The sequence below is a fragment of the Balaenoptera physalus genome (assembly GCF_965194825.1).
Source record: "Balaenoptera physalus genome assembly, chromosome: 4".
NCBI lineage: Eukaryota > Metazoa > Chordata > Mammalia > Artiodactyla > Balaenopteridae > Balaenoptera > Balaenoptera physalus.
This window is the reverse complement of record NC_138891.1, coordinates 12,111,010-12,133,074: the sequence shown is the minus strand read 5'-3', so window position 1 is coordinate 12,133,074 and position 22,065 is coordinate 12,111,010. Positions and strand designations below refer to the sequence as shown.

At 36.8% G+C, this 22,065-nt stretch overlaps 1 protein-coding gene across 7 annotated transcripts in view; it reads right to left on the bottom strand.

Annotated features, from left to right (window-relative positions):
- Nucleotides 1-22,065, bottom strand: part of ATP2C1 (ATPase secretory pathway Ca2+ transporting 1) — a 117,928-nt gene that overhangs the window by 63,714 nt on the left and 32,149 nt on the right. For all 7 annotated transcript variants that reach the window (XM_082459237.1, XM_082459236.1, XM_082459240.1 and 4 more), the window contains one exon: nt 776-886. In XM_082459237.1, the coding sequence (XP_082315363.1) occupies nt 776-886 (111 nt within the window). The remainder of the gene's footprint in view (nt 1-775; nt 887-22,065) is intronic.

The window sequence follows — 22,065 nt, the reverse complement described above, 5'->3', positions numbered from 1 at the left end:
CTACATTCTTCAGTCACTGCCTCTCATGATTTATTACTTTAACTATCATTAAAGAATAAATTACTTGCATCTCTAAAATAATTAAGTTTCTCTGGCCAAAAGCTTTATAATAGAGTTCACTAATAGAGTCTTGCGACACAAATATATTTAGAGTAAGTAGTTTTAAAACAGAGTATAAATACAACTCGCCCCCCAAAAAAAACCTCAAAAAAAGGATACCCGATGTTTTTAATGCCATTGTTAAAATATGTGAATTCTGAAGGTAGAATTTTAAATATTCTTTTCCTCATGTTTCATTAGATTGTGCTTTTTAAAACTAGGAAGAGATTAAATTACATAAGCAAAGTTTATTTGCAGTTCTGAACTTGTACTTAGCTTTTACATTAGAAAACACATAAAAAAAAGATAAACTCCTAACTCTACTTATGTTAATAATTAAATTATTTTCCTAATCCAACTAATCCTCACACAGCACAAATAGTCCCTAGCAATACTAATGATCTAGAGCTGCACCGTCCAATCAGGTGATCACTAGCCTCATGAACCTATTTAAATTTCAATGAATAAAAACTAAATTAAATTAATTTCAGTTCCTCCCCTAAACTATTCGTACTTTAAATCCTCAATTGTCATGTTTAACTAGTGGCTACTGCACTGGACAGTGCAGAACAGAATATTTCTGTCATCACAGAAAATTCTACCAGATAGCACTTATCTATAGAGTCTAAGTGACTCATTCTACTATCCACTCCCTTCCTCCCCACCAAGCACTTACTTGGAGAATGCTTGCAACTTCAGTGACTGGTAATTCACTTGCTTTTTTTGATGTCAATACAGGAATCATTGTCTCATTTTCAGCATTAGGAATTTTTTGAAAACGTGCAACCTAGGAAATAAAACCAAAGGAAAAATATTTGAATATACTAAACAATTCTAATGCGGTCTAGAATAAATGAAAATTCAAACGTTCCCAGAAACCTTTTTTCACAGTTAGAAAACAAATATTTTCAGACTAATAATGAGTTTCCAGTCCTATTAAGATAATTTTATACTAATCATGTGCTATTCCAGAAAGCACATTTCAAAAATTAAGTCACCAGTGCTAGCTAGAACACAAAGTAATTTTCACATTAAAAAAAAAAAAAGATGCTATTTATACACCAGTGTAATGAGTAAAAAGTAAAACAGATGTCCTGTCTAGCAGATCCCAATGATTACATGCAGTCATAATCCTCTAAACTCATTACGTTTAACACGAGGGACAAGGAACAGCTAAGCTTGCTCCATTTTAACTACTCCTGTTGACCAGCTCATTTCTTAACTATACAGAAAGGACACCGGGCTACTCTACCGAAGCACCATGACAGAACATCAGACCTACAAACCCATTCTCAGACGAGGGGAAACAGAAAGCAGAGAAACCAGACAAGCAGAGGACACACAGGTGAGTGAAGGGGCTGTGAACAAGCAGAGTCACAGAGATGATGGTAACCATGGCACCTACTTGATGCAGCTTCATAAGCAAATATCTACAGAAAAGTGTTTAACACACTTCTAGAAATAAATCCCCAATCCAGACTTGAATCTTTATAGACAAAGTTTTGAAAAAGTATGAGAAAGGGAGACAAAAGCTCCACGCTGAAACTTTAGAGAAGAAAACATTTCAGCTGCCACACATCCACTGATTTAAACAATACTGAAACTGAAGTGATCATCTTATTGCCAAGATACAAATCTTTAAGCTTCCAGGTGAAATGTTTTCAACCTTGGATAATCAACATATTTAGGATAAAATATTTCCCTAAAAATTGTTTTTGAGGCAGCACTTCTTTAAGACAACAAATAAGGTCAAAAAAATAATAATTTAAGTTTCTATTATTATTAAAGTATTATTATAGAGACCTGTATCCATTAAAAAAAAAAAAAAAAACTTTGTACTTACTCCAAAAAAACAGTAAATAGCTATGGGAAAAAAAAAAAGTATTTCCCAATGTATCCAAGTTCTGGAACAATCATATACACATTTTCTAATCTCATCTATTACAAAGGCATTGTTAAATATTTAAGTATTTTAAAGAAAAGAGCATAAAGTATTTTTCTTTTTTTTTTTTTTTAAAGAAATTCACGTTCTTTTATTTATTTATTTATTTATTTATGACTGCGTTGAGTCTTCGTTTCTGTGCGAGGGCTTTCTCTAGTTGCGGCAAGTGGGGACCACTCCTCATCGCGGTGCGCAGGCCTCTCACCATCGCGGCCTCTCTTGTTGCAGAGCACAGGCTCCAGACGCGCAGGCTCAGTAATTGTGGCTCACGGGCCCAGTTGCTCCGTGGCATGTGGGATCTTCCCAGACCAGGGCTTGAACCCGTGTCCCCTGCATTGGCAGGCAGATTCTCAACCACTGCGCCACCAGGGAAGCCCAGTATTTTTCTTTTAATGAGAAGATACTAGTGACCAAAAATTCTGAGGAAATTGGAAACAGATTACCTTTCTTGACATGGTTATTTTACCTTCTGAGATCATTAAGAAGGATCAAATATGTTTACACTGCCTGCAGTGACAATGAGATTAAGAAAATCTTCTAAGATTCACGTACATCAGTTTCTTCATATATAATATGAGGATAGTGCCTAAGGTTGTTTGAGGATTACATCCATTAATACAGTATTTGACCCACTAGTAATAAACACTGAAATAGCTATTTTCTCCCAAAACTATTTAATATTTATACGCACATACTCAATAATATAATGAGCTCAATAAATTATTAAGGTTAGTAATGCTAGATTTGCAGTAATTCTTCTATTAGACATACTTCTATTAAACATATCATTAATATATTGGAAACTGCCCCCTCCGGTACAAGAGCCTTACTCACAAAAGTCTTTTTTAAAAGTTACCCTTTGGTAGTTGGTATATAAATAGGGTCTATGTTGGAACACACTTTACATAAAATCCCTCAGGAGCATTACATGGGCCCAAAAGAGCTCAAAAATCTCAACAGAAGGAAGTGAGACTATATTTGATTTAATAAAGGATAAGATAACTCTCTACATATATGAAGGGCAAGAGGGCAACCCCAAACCCAAAGGGTGAGTTTACAGCAGACCAACTTCAGGACTTAGAATGAAGAGTGCCAGATGCTGGGGGTGGTGGCAGAGGCTGCATGGCCATCCACGATAAGGACCGGTTTCCACAACAGAGGGAGGCCACAGCCCAGTAAATTCTTGGCCAAAGGCAGTGATGTTAACTGTATTTATGCTTACTAGACTCTGTATCAACTTAAAATTATGAAATCATTAAATTTTAATCCTATTTTCTTTTTAAGCAAATGTTACAGAGATTTACCAACTCAAATGGGTTGTGAGTTATATAAATCATAAGAATATTTTGATTTGTTCATTTACTCTTTTAACAAACACCTGCCATTTATTGAGAATCTGACTCTGTGCTAGGCCCTTAGAATTTAAGAGAGAGCAAAATAAGGGGGAGGGCAAGTGGAGGGAAACAGAAGACAGGTATTAACAAAGAACAGCACAAATGAATGGAAACTGAAATGATCACTACTATGAAGGAGTCCACGGCTAAGGGCACTTGCAATCAGAGACTACAATCAGGACAGGAAAGGTCTGATGAGGAAGTGATGCTGATGGAAGTGAGAGGCAAGAAGCTGCCTGAGGGAGGGGATGGAAGAACAGAAGGAACTGAATGTGTGAGGAAGGGGGAGCACGGCGAGAGTGAAGCACTAAAGATGGCCAACATTCATCCACTCACTCACTCAGTCCTTTGACACATAATCGATGCTTATTATTCTTGGTACTGGGGACACAAAAGTGACCAAACAGGTAAGAACTCTATCCTCATGGAGCTACATACCAACAGGAAGCAAAAGACCATAAATAATACACGATAAATGCTCTAGAAAACAATTAAGAAAAGAAGGGTAAGCAAGGGAGGAGTTACTTCATTTTATATGGTGGAGGGTGGTGGGCACTGCAAGGAGGACCTCTCCAGTAAGGTGACATTTGGGCAGAGACCTGAAAGAAGCAAGGGAACCAGCTATTAGACATCTAGGTAGAAACGTCCAGGAGGAAGGTGGGTACGTGTGCACCTAGGAGAGGTCCAGGCTGAAGCAAGCACGTGTCGTCATGAGCATATAAATGGTATTAAATCTGAGGATAAACATACACACCAGCACAGAAGAAAGGGAAGAGATCTGCAGGCTGACCCTAGGGCATCCTCCCAACAGACAGAAATCCAAGATGAGCTGTGACCAAGAGAAAAGACCAAGAAGGAGCAACCAGTGAGGTAAAAGGAGAACCAAGAGAGAAGCAAGTATTTCAAGGACAGTGTAACGGGCTGGGCCAAATGTTACTGAAAAGTTAAGATAAGAACTGAGAGCTGACCACAGGACTTGGTGACAAGGAGATAAATAAATGAGTTCAGTGTAGTATAGTGGGACCCAAAAATCAGGAGTGGGTTCAGCAGAAACAGCAGGAGAGAAGTTAAGAGACAGCAAGTATAAGTAATTCCCATTCTGATGCAAAAGAGGAGCAGGGAAATGGGATCATAGACAGAATGAAATGTAGGGTCATTGTTGGGTTTTTTTTTTTTTTAAGATGGAAGAAATAACATCATGTTTGTATGTTGATTAGAATGATAACTGACAACACAGAAGAGAGACAGGACAACTGATAAAGCAACGTTCTGGACTAAATGAGAGGGGTGGAATCTGGCCAATTTCGAATAGGGCTGGTCTTAGATAAAGGGATGGACAGTTCATTCAGTTACAGATGGGAAGGCAGAGTAACACAAGTAGGATGCAGGCACATTGGTAGCTATGGTGGAGGGAGCATATTGAAACACTCCTCTGAGAAGTAACTGGATTGAAGAAATCAAGACAACATACAAAGCAAAAACAGGCTGAAGAAGTGGGTGGGGATCCTACAAGGTCCTATGGGCCATACTGTAGAATTTCTATATTGATCTTAAGAGCAAAAGACCTTGAACTGTGGTCTGAAAAATAATAATAATAAATAAAGGCTACAAGTTAGAAAATAAAAGGAGTGGAGAGTAAGAGTGGTGAGAATATGACCAGTCTGGAACCTATTACATAAGTCTAAACAACAGCTAAATGTAGCTTGGACAGGGTGATAAGGTGCAGAAATAGTAGAAGTAGAGGTAAAAATGACAGGACATGATGATGAACTAGATTTCTAGCTTGTCTTATATGCTAAATAGTAACACTATTCACCCTGGTAAAGAATACTTGGAGACTCTTTTCAACAAATGGTGCTGGGACAACTGTATAACCACACTAAAAAGATTAAGGCTATACCCCTCCCTCACACCATATATAAAAATTAATTCAAAATGGATCAAAGACCTAAATGTAAGAGCTGAAACTATAAAACTCTTACAAGACATGGGCTTAAATCTTCTTGACCATGGCATCCTAGACATAATGCCAAAAGTACAAGAAACAAAAGAAAAAGACTGCACATCATCAAAATTTTAAAATTTTGTGCTGCAAAGGACACCATCAAGAAAGTTAAAAAGATAACCCACGGAATGGGAAAAAATACCTGCAAGTCATTTATCTGATAAGGGGCTTATATCTACAATATATAAACTCTTACAATTCAACAATAAAAGAAAAAAGGACCAATAACCCAATTAAAAATGAGTAAAAGATTTGAACATATATTCCTACAAAGAAGATATACAAATGAGCAATAAGCACAAGAGAAGCTCCTCAACATCATTAGTCATGAGGCAAATACATATTAAAACCACAATGAGATAATACCTCACACCCACTAGGATGGCTAAACTTAAAAAGACTGCCAATAAGAAGTGTTGGAGAGAATGCAGAGAAACTGGAACCCTCATATGCTGCTGGTGAACTGTTAAAAGGTGCAACCACTATGGAAAAGTTTGGCAGCTATTACGTATTATTATGCTATTATGCAAACATTTCAGCTTAAAAACAATCTCTAACTGATTTAGTAATGCTTCCATTTTGAGAATTATAAAATACAAGTAAGTTCACAGAAGTTAAGTTGAAGGTAACCATCTTAACCACCTGAAATAAACCATTTTAAGAAATAACATGTCTTTCACATGTTATTTAGAAGTTCACTGTCTACAGATTCAGGTTTCAGGGAAAACTTCCCTGAGCTAAGCCATGAAGAACGGACAGCAGAGAATAGCTAAAATATGCCAAGGAAGTATTCCAAACAAGAGATGAACACTACTAAAAGTCACAGCAATAGAAATTTAATATGTAAGTAGGCCAATCTGGCTAAAATGAAAGAACTGTTTTATTATGTACCTCTACCTCTACTAAATGATTCAGATCTACCCAGACAGTAAGACAAGCTATAAGTTTTTAATTGGATGCATTTAAAAACTGCAGAAACTTTCAGATCTTTAGGATGTTATAATTCAGTCAAATATGGGTCCTATATACATAGGCCCCATAACAGACCTACTGAACGCATATGTCCATTTTACCAGGATTCCCAGGTGTTTCACTCATATTTTTGAGTCTAAGCACCATTATCCATCAGTTTCCAATTCTTATACACATCAGAATTACATGAGGGTTGCTACAGACTGAACTGTGTTCCTCTCTATTCATAAGTTGAAATCCTAACCCCGCAACGTAATGGTATTCAGACATGGGGCCTCTGGGAGATAATTAGGTTATAAGGGTGGAACCCTCATGACAGGATCAGGGCCCTTAAAACAAACACCAGAGAGAGCCTGCATGTGCATGAGCGGGGCAGGCAGGCAGGCTCTCCCCCCGATCCCCACCCTGCCCCGCTCCCACCATGTGAGGACACAACAAAAAGATGACCAGCTGCAAGCCAGGAGAGGACCCTCACCAGCACCCTGATCTTCGACTCGCAGCCTCCCGAACAATGAGCAATCAATGTCTCCTGTTTAAGCCACCCAGTCTATGATAGCAGTCAGAGCAGACTAAGACAGGGGTCTTCTGTTTCTGTTTTAATCCAAGTGTCCAGGCCCCATCCTACAGAGTGTGAATTATTAGGTCTGGGGTGAAGCCAAGACATTTATTTTTAAAAGCTCCCCAGGGCAGGTCTAATGTGCAGCCAATGTTGATAATCACTGGCCTAGACAATGGGGCTGAAAGGCACGGTTAGATTAAATATGAACATTATAATATTTTATTTTTAAAAGGTAAATACCTTCTAAAATGAGCTACCACCAGAAGTTTATACACTATCCCTGAGGAAAAAGTAGTTTTACAAATTCTGTTACTTCACTCAGCACATGAGCAGAAATCTGATTTTTAAAAGAAAGTCAGCAAAGGTAGCCCAAATTACCCAAAAGAAGTCAAGCCATGGGAGAAAACTGAAAATACTTCATCCCTGCAAAGTTGGGGAGTTATTAAACAGAGTTATTAAAATTTTTCAGGTCAACTCTTTGACAGTAAGTTTTCCAAGTTTCACTTGCAAGTAATCAGAAAGACCTCTAACGCCCAAGAAAATCAAGTCTACCAGGCATTGAACTTGAACGAACCAGGCACCTCTCCACAGTTGTTTAATAACTATAGCATAGGAAAGCAGGGCTATCCTGGGAACTCTAAAGGCCAAACCATACAATGCTATTATAAAAATGTGAAGAAGGCATACACAGGCAGAAGAAAACAACAGTGACAAAGCAGTTCCAACAACACTGAGGACAGCAGTTCCAAGAACTGCAGGTTCACAGTGATTTACAGAAATCAAGTAGACCTGCTCAATTGCTTGCTGATTAAAGCCAAAAGTGAATGACACTAAACAATCCCACCTAGATGTGGTTGTAATTACTAACACAGAGAAGCTTACGTGCATAAAACACACTCCAGGTAGAAGGGAGAATTTGGACTTTTGGTACCTGCAAGTCATAATTGTAAGAAAGGCCCATGGCACTATCGTTAGAAATAGTAGTGAATTTTGGTCCCAAAGGTATTGACCAAATGACTCCACGTTTCTTTAACTGACCTTCTGGTTGAGAACAAGGCGGCCAATATTTTTCTGTAACCCTGTATAAGTGTTTATACCCACACCATACCACACTCAGCTGGCGGGGGTGGGGGGCTGATAACAGTAGAGTACAGCAGGTATCAAACCAAACATCCCCTTCAGAATGGGAAGACAGGACAAGGTCCCATGTCCACTCCAACTTCAAACAATAGTTTTGTTTTTATGTATTCTATGTTTTAGCTTTGGGGGAAAAATAGTATTTAAACAAAGAGTTTTACAGCTTTAAAGGGGGGGGGTTGGGAGAGGGGGTGAAACACTCTAGTATAGTGATTTTTCAAACTTACTAGTTTCAGGTCAACTCTTGACAATAAAAATTTTTCAAGGTTCACTTGCAAGTAAACAGAAAGACACTAGTAATCAGAAAGATTACTAGTGAACCTCAGAATCACCTGGAGGGCTTGTTAAAACACAGGTGACTGGGCCCTAGCCCGAGTTTCTGAATCAGCTGGTCTTGGGTAGGTCCAGAAAGTACATTTCTAACAAGTTCTCAGGGAATGTTGATGATGCTGGTCCAGGGACCACTGCTCTGGTCAAGGTCAGACTTGACTAGATCCCAATTTATAATCCCAATTCTATGTCTTGCCATCTCTGTGTCCCAGAACAAGTTACTAACCTCTCCGTGTCTTTTTTTCTCAGTGGAAAATCGAAATATTACCTATTTTCATTTCAACAAGAGCTAAAAGAAACACCATTCATAAAAGTGTGTAGCATGGTGCCTAGCGTGTGGTTCCCTTCCCCTAAGGTTAACACTAGTGATGTAACATTTATGCATCTGTCTCGCCCCCACTCTAGATCTTCACATGAGTATGACATGGCTTTTGTCATCTTGGTACCCTCTGCGAAGCTCTTAACAATATCCAGCATCAGAAGTACTATTTGAAAAAAAGAAAATACTGGGATTTTTCTTAATGGACAATTACACAGCAATAGAATAGTGTTACCCTGAGACATACCTATGCCTCTTAAATGATCTTTCACTGAAAGTACAAAAAGGTGACAGGACTGATCAGAAAGAGTGTATGTAATCATCCACAAATTTAGTCCACTATCTTCTACAAGGACTAGCAAGTCCATGTATTTCACCTTTGAAAGTGTTGAGATTAAGGTTTCCAATTGCCAGACACTATTTTATTGGCAAATGTAGCAGCCATGCAAGCAGGAAAAGTCAGCCTGTCCCTGATGAAGCTCTCCAAGGATCAGACTGCTGGCATGAAGCAGAGCAGAAGCTGGCAAGTGTCTCCTAGTGGGCAAGTCTTATTAATAAGTGAGGTGTTTATCAAGAATACAGGTTCTGTAAGTATTCTTGGCAAAAAAATTAAAGCTGCACCCTGACCAGTGGTAACTAGGTCTAGAACAATGGTTCTCAATCCCAACTGTATGTTAAAATCACCTGGGGAGCTTTTAAAAATTCCTACAACAGCAAGAACTCCAGACCAATTAAATCAGAATCCACAGGAATGGTGCGTCCCAAGGATGGGTGGGTACCAGGGATAGTTCTTTTTTAAAAAAACTCCCGAAGTGATAACATACAGTAAGTGCTCTTAACCCATCCATCAATTTACAAGAAATACAGGAGATAGAGAAGCACATTAAATTACCTCAAAAGAATGTACTCAGCGAATTCCAGGCTATGGGAAATTCTACAGAACAAACAACCTGATTTTGTAAACAAACTACAAGGAAAAGAAAAGAAGGAACATTTTTAGACTAAGAGATATTTAAGAGATATTTATGGCCCAATTACAGTGTGTGGGCTGTATTTCAATCTTGATTCGAATAAATAAACTTAGGGGAAAAAAAAAAATCAATCCGAGATCACAGTTGCATTTAACTGTCTTATCTCTTTCCTTAAATCTGGAACAGTTCCTCACTCTTTTTGTCTTTCATGATCTTGACACTTTGGAAAAGTACAAGCAGGGAGTACTATAGTGATATTCTACAAACTACAACTTGGGTTTGATTTTTCTAAAGGGGTGCAAGTGATGCATTTTGGGGGAAAGGGAAACACCACAGAAGTAATGTTGTATCCTCCTCAAAGCATCATTATCAAGAGGCATATGATGTTTGTGAGAAATGGAATACTGTCTGCCATATCAGTAAACAAAGGATTTCACAGTCATCATTGATTGCAGCCACCAGCCTACGGTGAGCTGGTGAGCCCTGAGGAAACTCCAGATATGAAAGCACAGGATACTGGCCCCAGATAGCTGAGGTGCGTATCAAAGGAATGATTTCAGTGTGCCCAGACTCTTATATCTTCCCATACAAAGAAAGGCGTTAAATTCCTTAATTTGGGATATCTGGTTTTCTTTAATTAATAATAATCTTTTGATGTTCAGACTACCTGCCCTTTGTTGCAAAACTCCTATATATCCTGGATCCCCCCTCCACCTCCTCGGAGCAGTTCTCTCAGGGTTACTTGAGATGCTGCCTCCCAGGCTTGAAGTCCTAAAAATTCCCACTGAATAAAACATAACCCTCAACTTTTAGGCTGTGAATAATTTTTAGCTGACATTTATTATAGATTTGTCTCCCCAGAATTCATATGTTGAAGCCCTAACCCCGACGATGTGACTATATTTGAGACAGGGCCTTTAAGGAGGTAATTAAGGTTAAATAAAGTGGTAAGAGTGGGGCCCTAATCCAAGAGGACCGGTGTCTTTGTAAGAAAAGGAAGACCAGAAGCAGGCACACACAGAGGAAGGGCCACACGAGGTGAGAAGGCAGCTGCCTGCCGCCAGGAGGCCTCACCAGAAACCAATCCTGCCAACACCTTGATTTTAGACTTCCAGTCTCTAGAACTGTGAGAAAATGAATTTCTGTTAAGCCACCTAGTCTGTGGTATTTTTGAGTACTTCCTAACTTTCTGGCACCAAAAGATGTTCAAGCTTATCTTTGCATCTTCCTTGCCCCTACATTAGAATCAGCCCCTTCTCCAGGGAGCCTTAGTTCCTTTCATTGACAAACATTATTCGGAAGTGTCATGGCTTTAAAGGCCTTCACCACAGGCTGAGTTAAGGAATATATACATATATGCACAAACACATATCTATATCTATTTTTATGTTTATCTGTAAATATGTTAAAAACCATGAGTCCATACTGAAGCTGCCAATGCCAATCTAACTCTACAGAAGTTCATTACAGCCTTTTCCCTTTCCTTACCTGGAACACTTTTCTCTTACAGTGAAAAACCTGACTTTCATTATCACCATTATATATATTTATTTGCTCTAATCTAGACTACACAGAGTAGTTTTGGAGTTCTAACCATATCACTGTAAAAAAAAAAAAATCTAACTCAAGTACAGTATTTGTGTACAGTTCTGTCTTTAGTCTCAAGTTTGTTTATAGTTCTTTTGTCAACAGCCTTATAGAGTCAAAACCCTGTATTCCTAAATTACTTAGGTTAGTTCTTCCCATGCCCACCCTTCAGTGTGGTTATGTTATTCATTTGAAATATAGTTAGGTTCATTTGTTTCTGTTTGTATTATTCCATTTGGGATTTGGGGCGTATTTTTTCCCATCCTCTCCCCAATCCTTGTTAATCTTGTTTATTTGAGTATATAAAACATTAGTTTAGTTCTAACAGTTAAAACTACCCAAAACAGGTAAAATCAGTGAAGTGTCAAGCCCTCTCCATCCTTTCAATCTCTCTGTACCCCACCCTCTTTATGAAACCAATCTCATTTCTAGTGTATCTTTCCTATGTTTCCTTCTGTTCAAATGAGCATATGTGTGTATATTTTCTTATTTCCTCTTCTTTTGCTTAGAGTAACATAACCTATATAGATATTCTCTCTTTCACTTAACAGTATATCCTGGAGATCAATTTATCAGTCAGAGTTCAGTTATCTTCCTCATTCTTCCCATAGCTGCGTACCACTCTGTTTTACACATACACACACACACACACACACACACACACACACACACACACACACTACATACACCATAGTTTATTCAACCACTCTCCTGCAAAGGAGATTGCACACAATGACCCATAAATAACCCTGCATATGGAATTTCATATCTTTGGAGTTGTACCTTCAGGGAAAATTCCTACAGTTGAAACTGACAGGTCAAAAGGCAAATGCATATGTAGGGCTTTGTTGCATATTGCCAAATTCTCAAAAAGAGTTGTACCAGTTTGCCTTATCAAGAATGTACAATATGTGTCTGTTTCCTCACACCCCTGCCAATAGGATGGACTGTTATACTTTAATTTTTGTCAATCTGACAGCTAAAACATGGTATCTCAGTGCACTTAAATTTGCATTTCTCTAATTATGAATTTAAAATCATTTCATATGTTAGGGGCCATTTTCATATGCTGGGGGGGGGGAGGATTATCCTTAATATATTTTGATCATTTTTCTATCAGGTTACTGTAATATATTCTCTCAATTTTTAAGAGTTATTTATATATTAGAGATCTCAGCCCTTTATCTTGATATAGTGCAGATATTTTCTTCTAATCTATCAGCTGTCTTCACCATATGTTTTTTGCCATGCAAAAAAAATTTCATTTTAATGTAATAAAATTTATCAATCCTGTCTCTTACTTTCTTTGTATCTTGAGTCATTCTTGAAGACTCAATATTAAGAACATATTTTAAGAGCTAAAATGCCCAGTTCCATGAACTATCTGGTACTCAATAACTAAGGGCATAATGACTAAATATTACACGAGGTAGAACTTAGAAAGTAACTGCCAAACTTAACAATACAGAATCTTTAAAGAAAAAAAAAACAGTATGTCTTGGTCATAATTATAAAATTCAATGATCTACCTCTCACAATATACAAATATTAGATCAAAATGCATCAACTACCTAAATATAAGTACTAAAAGCCATAAAACTCTCAGAAGAAAACAGAGGATCAATCTTCATGACCTTGGATTCTTGACAATGGACTCTTAAATAAGACACCAAAAGCACAAGTAACAAAAAGAGAAAAAATAGATAAACTGGACTTCATCAAATTTTAAAACTTTTTTGTATCAAGACATTATCAAAAAAATGAAAAGACAACCTATAGAACAGGGGAAGTTATTACAGATTATTTATCAATAAGGGTTTAATATCCAGAATATATAAAGAACTCCTGAAACTAAACAACAAAAATACAAAAACCCGATTAGAAAATGGTCAAAGGACCTGAACAGACATTTCTCCATTTGTGTATGTATAAATGGCCAATAAGCACATGAAAAGATGTTCAACATCATTAATCATAATGGAATGCAAATCAAAATCATAATGACATACTACTTCATATATACTATGGTGGCCAGAATTTTTTTCTTAATTAAAAAAAAAAAAAAAAGGAAAATAAGAAGTGCTGGTGAGGATGCAGAGAAACTGAAACTCTTGTTTATTGCTGATGGGACTGTAAAATGGTGCAGTTAATGTGGAAAACAGTTTGATGGTTTCTCAAAAAGCTAAACATAGAAAAATCATATGACCCAGCAATTCTACTCTCAGGTACAAACCCAATATATAATTAAAAACAGAGACTCATATTTGTAGACCAATGTCTAACGCAATATTATTCACAACAGCCAAAACGTGGAAACCCCAGTATCCATCCACAGATAAACAGATAAACAAAATGAGGTATATACATACAATGGATTACTATTCAGCCACAAAAAGAAATGAAATTCTGATACATATACAACATGGATAAACCTTGAAAATATGCTAAGTGAAATAAGCCAGAAACAAAAGTACAAATACTGTATGAGTCCACTTACGTGAAATATCTAGAATAGGCAAATTCATAGAGGCAGAAAGTAGATTAGTGGTAACCAGGGGTAGGAAAAAAGAGAAAATGGGAAGTTATTATTTAATAGGTACAAGAGTTTCTGTTTAAGGTGAGGAAAAAGTTTTGGAAATACACAGTGGTGATGACTGTAAAACGCTGTGAACGTTAATTAATGCCACTGAATTGTAGACTTAAAAATGGTTAAAATACCAAACTTTATATTAAATATATTTCACAATTTAAAAAATGCTTCGCACATAAAAATATTCCAATGATGTTACCATCCCTTCGAATCTAAAGAACTAGGTTATGACATTTACAAATTAACCAAGTGAATCTAGTTTATTACTCTGGCACACATTACTACAAATGTATGCAAGCAACAGAGAACGTTGATGGTTTGGTCAACTCCCTGTAGCTGAAACCTGCAATGCAGACTACACACACCACGGTCACTGTAACATCCTCAAATACCTAAGAGCCTAAAGGTAAAGGTTTGTTCTTCATGCATTCCCAAGACCTGAGTCAAAATGCAAAGGTGAAGGCTGTTCAAAATGAAAGCACAATCTGAAACAGTGGTTTCCATCAAAGTCCTGGTATTTCCTCCCCTAGTTCTATTCTTTCCAATTAAGTGTTTTATTGATAATTTAAATCTATCCACTCAATCTCAGTTTTTGCCTCACATATTACAACTTTCTCCCTCTTCCAAGGGAGACATTTTCATTGCCATGCTTATCTACTAATTCATCATTACCAGATGGCTACGTACTTTCTTAAAATAAAAAATGTAAAAATAGTAAAGAATATGACAGCTACAATCCCACCAACCTCCCTTTCTATATATCTAGTTCATTATACATTCAATAATGTTTTACATGGTGGCAACTGTACTTTTTTCTGAGCCATTTAGTCAATGTTTAACTCTGGTATTAATGCTGGCAGCCCTCTGGCAATTCCTCTAACCCACGAGACAATTCTTCTTGGTTCTTTCCTCCTTTCTTTGACAGATATTTCTTATCCCATAATGACACACAGCGGTAAAGAACAGGATCACTGACCCTTTTCAAGTTTACCTGTATTAGCCATATTACCTCCAAGTTAAAAAGAACTTCCAAAATGTACACTTCTTTGAACAAAAGTGCTTCTTGAAGTGCTTTATAACGCATATTTGTAGCTTTTTTCCTGCAACAATGCCGTTAAAAAAAAAAAAATCATATAGATTCTCCTGCCAACTTTCACCCATCTGATCCCAAGTTTTAGTAGACTTTTTTTAAGTGTCCAAGTAAAATAAGTGTTTCATTTTAATTTTCAGCACACAGAACTCTTTTTTTTCTTTAGTATCGTTAGTATTTGACATAATCATAATACAAATAAACAACAATGAATATGTTGTACTATTCTATATAACAAAGTTATCCTGTTGTAGGAGAGAGACTATAGAAATAATTCACTGTTTATAAGTTCAAACTGGGTTCAATACACACAGAAATATTTTTCTGGCCCTGTCCATTTAATATTCAAAAATTCTTGCCTTCAAAACTATGTGGTATAAAAGCAACTATACTCCAATAAAAATTAATTTAAAAAAATTAAAAGGAACGTGAATTCAAGAAAAAAAACCCCAACTATGTGGTATACATAGATTTTAGATAGCAAAAGAGAAGTGAGAAGACTCAAGCTTTTGTCTTGCTACTGAGAACTAATTCACCTTAGAGCCATATACTCGCCTGTTTCCATCTCAGTTATCTAATTCTCAAACCCTTCTCAAAAAAGAAGCAAAAAGGAAAAAAAAAAAACCAAAAAACAGGATAAAGGATTAAAAGCTCTTTCAGAAGGTGTAGGTAGATACACTCCCCTTTCCACTGCTTTTTCACCACTTCGGTAGGCTATTTAGTTCTCTTAAGATTTAGCATTGGATCATTATTTTTAAAAATATTTTTCATATTCATAATAAAAATTTCAGCAGTAAAATAATGCATGCACGTCTTATAAATATGCAGTTGTTTTCCATGCCATAAAAGTTGTTTTGTTTTTTTTAACATCTTTATTGGAGTATAATTGGTTTACAGTGTTGTGTTAGTTTCTGCTGTATAAGGAAGTGAATCAGCTATATGCATATGTATATCCCCATATCCCCTCCCTCTTGTGTCTCCCTCCCACCCTCCTTATCCTACCCCTCTAGGTGGTCGCAAAGCACTGCGCTGCTCTCCCTGTCAGCACACAGAACTCTTTAAGCAAGATTCAGAAATAGACTCTGGCATTCATTCCCAACTGCTGTCTGTTGAATACTGTTGTAAACCATCTGTAATCCAACAGAGACTAAAGTCTTACATAAAATGAACCAATCCAAAAAAAGAGCTCACATTTTTAATATGCTGTCTCCAAAAAAAAAAAAAAAAAAAGCCCTCTTACCTAGTTAGGTTTTTTTTGTTTTGTAAAATCTACTACTCAATACTTTGCTTCTGCTAACCATGATGGTAGCTGCTTCCAAGGACACAATTAGGGGAATGAATTCCTAATCAGTACACACTAACAACAGCCATGTTTTGAAAAACCAATCCCCAACATGAACGAGAAGAGCAGGCAAGAAAACACCACTTTTGTATATGGATAATAAAAGATAAAGAGAACTGGGGGATCAAGTTACACAGAAAAGCTAAGACATCATAGATTCAGTCTCCCACTTCATTAGCCAGACAACTTGATTTCTGCACTGTTATCAGCTGTTTCTTTTCCAAGCCAAAAGAAACTGGTACTGCAGTAATGTACAGTAGTTTTGAAAAGCAAAAAAAATAATAATAATAATACAAATCTAAGCTTTGACTAACTCCATTAAACAATCACATTCTAAGCCCAACCCCCGAGGAAATCATAGTTCCTACCTCACTTTAAACACTCACAACCCATGAGTATCTCTAAAAGGAATGTTACCCAATAGGAGACCATAAGAATCCTATTGGCTATACTTAAATATTTCATTGCTTGACACAATTAAGTTTGCTTTACATGTCCTAATAATGCTGCCTAACAGAGGATACAAGAATGGTGTATCCTCTATTATTAGTAAGATATATAACTGATACATTTAGTGACAACTGAATTTGGACTGACTCAGAAAGCCTCAGAGATGGCTAAATAAAAAGTCCAAACCCACACCTCTGTAAGTGGCCTACGTAGGCCAAGAAGTCTACCACTTAGTCCCCCTGCCTGAAATACTTGCAGCATATCTCTACAGACAAGAGGAACCAGGTCCAGCCTGCATGCTCGACACCCCACTAAGCTTCAGACCCCATTCATTCCATGAGACTTTTTGTGACAACTCCTCACAACACTGAACTAAATTACTCACCCCCTAGTATCCTACTTAGCTACCACAGCTCCTCCAAATGTCTTTATCCCTCCACTACAATGTAAATTCAATGGCTTCAAGAACTGCAGGCCACACAAACCAGTGTTGGCCATGCCTGGCACATACCTGGTTCTCAGTAACTGTTAAAAGGACAAATGAAAAATTAACAGACTTCTTTCCTAACCATTTCAACTAACACTATGTCCCTAAACAAAAACTGGACACTCCTATAATTAAGAATTAATTAATCCCTTTAAGTTCATACTTAAACTTTCTCTTTCCTGATCTATACTGGGGGGAAACCCTCTTGTCATCCAAAGTAACTAATGAGTCAAAGGAAGATTCAGTGATCTAACTGCTTTCACTTAAGTGTCAATGCTCTATTTGCTCCGTATTATAAATAGCTGCAGAATATTTAGATGGTTTTTACATTTGTTTATGTATAACTGGGCTTCCTTCTATTGAAATTCATGTTCCCACACTAAAAATATGCCCTGGAGAAGAAAGGTGAAAGATACAAGAAGAATCAAAATTCTCTTAAGTTCCTCAGCATCTCCTTGCATAAACCTTTTATAACTTCATCAGTAACTCACATGTATGTTTTTAATTCCTTGCTTCAATTTTCATTCTTTTATTAAGGTATACTCAAAGACACTCCAAAATGATACCACTGAACCCAAAGTGGCAGAAAGTAACTTCAAAAAGTAATTTGAATGAATTTTTAGTTGTAAACCTAATGGCTTTAGCCCTAAATTATAAAGAACAAAAATCTCCAGTTATGAGACTTTCACAGTGCACTTTCACGTTAAAAGATGAATTATTTGTCCTTAAAAGATCCACAAGAAATATGGTGTTTTTATTATTTTGAAGTTTTGAGTTTAAAAAAGTCTAAAATTCCTGATTCAGTATAATAGTTTATAAATGTTATCACAGTAGTAGTTGGAAGAGAAAGAAAAAGAGCTAGTAGTAGTAAGAGTAAGGCGATACAAAACAGAGAAAGAAACCAAAACGTAATCCTGGAGCTCAAAAGTACAATAATTGAAATTAAAATTCATTCATTAAGGGGACTCAAAAGCTGATTTGAACTGGCAGAAGGAACCAGCAAACTTGAAGATATGACAATGGAAATTTAGAATTTGAGGAACAGAAAGAAAAAAGATCGAAGTGAACAGAGCATTAAGGACCTGTAGGACACCAATAAGAAGGAAAAGACAGAGAGAAAGAGCAGAGAAAATATCTGAAGATATAATGGTCAAAAACTTCCCAAATTTGATGAAACATGTCAAGATAAACATCCAAGAAGCTCAACAACCTCCAAGTAGAATGAACCCAAAGGGACACACACCAAGACACATTATAATCAAAAGATAAGACAAAGAATCTTGAAAGCAGCAAGACAGAAGTGATTCATTACATACAAGGGATCATTAATGATATAAACAGATTTCTCATCACAAACTATGCAGACCAGAAGAAGGCAGACTGATGTATTTAAAGTGTTAAAGAAAAAAACTAAACTAAGAATTCTGTATCTGGAAAAACTGTCCTTCAAAGTGAGGAAGAAATTAAGACACTCCTAGATAAACAAAAGTTGAGCAAGTTCATTACCACTAGACTTGCCCTACAAGAAATGCTAAAGAGAGTCCTGCAGATTGAAATAAAATGACACATGACAGTAACTTGAAGTCATATGAAGAAATAAAGATTTCAGTAAAGGCAAATACACAGAAAATTATAAAACCTAGTACTGTTGAAACTTTGGTTTGTAACTCCACATTTTGTTTTCTACATGATTTAAAACACTAACTTTTTTTTTCACACACACACACACACACACACACACACACACAGTATTTTATTTTTACAAGAGATAGACTGACACCAAGCATTGTAAATGGATGACCACAACAAAAGCAACAATGATTGCAATTACCAAACATGAAACACACTCATACTATGTCATAATATTGACATTCAGTCCAGTAATCCTCCACTGTAACAGCTCCCTTACTTTGCAGTGAAAATTGATTTGTATATTCTTTGCCTCTGAGTCCTTGTGGGATTTTTTTTTTAATTCAAACAGAAAGTCACAAAAATTATAATCCTCCTCATCAGTTCACTCAGTCCCATGTAATTAATTTTTTTTTTCATCTTGATCTTTTGTTAGCACTTTTATGAGTTCATCAGTTTTTCATTAGAGTTCTGAAAATGCTTATTCATTCAGTTCAGCAGTACAGTTACCAGAAACCTGTATTTGTCAGAGTCTTTTCCATGAATTCCTTGAAGATGAAACCCTTTTATAGGAACATATTTGCAAAAGCATCAGAGTACATCCAGAACTGTATGTAAATGACAAAAGACTTAAAAATGACCACGGTTAAAGATTTGATGAAAGTTCATAATAATGCAATTGACAAGGAAATTTAGTTATTTCTGAGATATACATTGTAAAGTAATAACTAGAATTATGACTTATAACATTATGCCAGAACATATAAGATTTTTAGAAATTTCATGTAATGTCTGAAACATTTATATTAACATATTTCCATACAAATAACCCAATGAAACTTTAGTATTAGTGGTTTTGTTTGTTTTTTTATACTGCAGGTTCTTATTAGTCATCAATTTTATACACATCAGTGTATACATATCAATCCCAATCGCCCAATTCAGCACACCACCATCCCCACCCCACCACAGTTTTTCCCCCTTGGTGTCCATATGTCTGTTCTCTACGTCTGTGTCTCAACTTCTGCCCTGCAAACCGGCTCATCTGTACCATTTTTCTAGGTTCCACACACATGCGTTAATATACGATATTTGTTTTTCTCTTTCTGACTTACTTCACTCTGTATGACAGTCTCTAGATCCATCCACGTCTCAACAAATGACTCAATTTCGTTCCTTTCTATGGCTGAGTAATATTCCATTGTATACATGTACCACATCTTCTTTATCCATTCGTCTGTCGATGGGCATCTAGGTTGCTTCCATGACCTGGCTATTGTAAATAGAGCTACAGTGAACATTGGGGTGCATGTGTCTTTTTGAATTATGGTTTTCTCTGGGTATACGCCCAGTAGTGGGATTGCTGGATCATATGGTAAATCTATTTTTAGTTTTTTAAGGAACCTCCATACTGTTCTCCATAGTGGCTGTATCAATTTACATTCCCACCAACAATGCAAGAGGGTTCCCTTTTCTCCACACCCTCTCCAGTATTTGTTGTTTGTAGATTTTCTGATGATGCCCATTCTAACTGGTGTGAGGTGATACCTCATTGTAGGTTTGATTTACATTTCTCTAATAATTAGCGATGTTGAGCATCTTTTCATGTGCTTCTTGGCCATCTGTATGTCTTCTTTGGAGAAATGTCTATTTAGGTCTTCTGCCCATTTTTGGATTGGGGTGTTTGTTACTTTAATATTGAGCTGAATGAGCTGTTTATATACTTTGGAGATTAATCCTTTGTCTGTTGATTCATTTGCAAATATTTTCTCCCATTCTGAGGGTTGTCTTTTCATCTTGTTTATGGTTTCCTTTGCTGTGCAAAAGCTTTGAAGTTTCATTAGGTCGCATTTGTTTATTTTTGTTTTTATTTCCATTACTCTAGGAGGTGGATCAAAAAAGATCTTGCTGTGATTTATGTCAAAGAGTGTTCTTCCTATGTTTTCCTCTAAGAGTTTTATAGTGAAAAACACTAACGTATTTTTTCATTAGGTTTTTGGACACACAATGTATAAAAATGTAATTTGGGTACATCAACAACTGAAAGGAGTGAGGGTGGAGATGTAGAGGAGCAGAGTTTGTATATGTTATTGAAATTACACTGGTATAAATCCAAATTACGGTGTTTTAACTTTACAATTATGCAATGCTCACAATAACCACAAAGAAAATAGCTAAAACTATACACAAGAATCAGGAATTTCAATGTTTCACTACAAAAAAATCAACTAAACACAGGCAATAGTGCAGGAAATAAGGGACAGAAAAGCTATACGGCATACAGAAAACAAATAGGAAAATAACAGAAGTCCCTCATCAGTCAGCCTTAAAAAGGAAGGAAGTTCTGAACTATGCTACAATACAGACAAACTCTGAAGATGTTATGCTAAGTGGAGTAAGCCAGTCACAGTACATGACTCCACTTATATGATGTACCTAAAATAAACAAATTCATAGTGACAAAAAGTAGAGGTTACCAGTGGCTGGAAGGAGGGGGGAATAGGGAGTTACTATTTAAAGGGTACAGAGTTTCAGGCTGGGGTGATGAAAAAGTTTTGGAAATAGTGGTGATGGCTGCACAACACTGTGAATGTACTTAATGCCACTGAACTGCACACTTAAAATGGTTAAAATAGCAAATTTTGTTATTACTTACCTTACAATTTAAAAGAAATAATGTAATAATACCAAAAACCATTGACTTGTACATTTTCTTTTTATAAATTTATTTTATTTATTTATTTTTGGTTGTGTTGGGTCTTCATTGCTGCACGCGGACTTTCTCTAGTTGCCGCGAGTGGGGGCTACTCTTCATTGCAGTGCGCGGGCTTCTCATGCTGGTGGCTTCTCTTGTCGCGGAGCACACGCTCTAGGCACGCGGGCTCCAGTAGTTGCAACACGTGGGCTCAGTAGTTGTGGCTCACGGGCTCCAGAGCACAGGCTCAGTAGTTGCAGAGCACGGGACTTAGTTGCTCTGCTGCATGTGGGAGCTTCCCAGACCAAGGATCGAACCCGTGTCCCCTGCATTGGCAGGCGGATTCTCAACCACTGTGCCACCAGGGAAGCCCAACTTGTATATTTTAAGTGGGTGAATTTGTATCTGAATTTACAGCTCAATAAAGCTGCTTTTAATAAAACCTAGGGCTTCCCTAGATTTTAGGC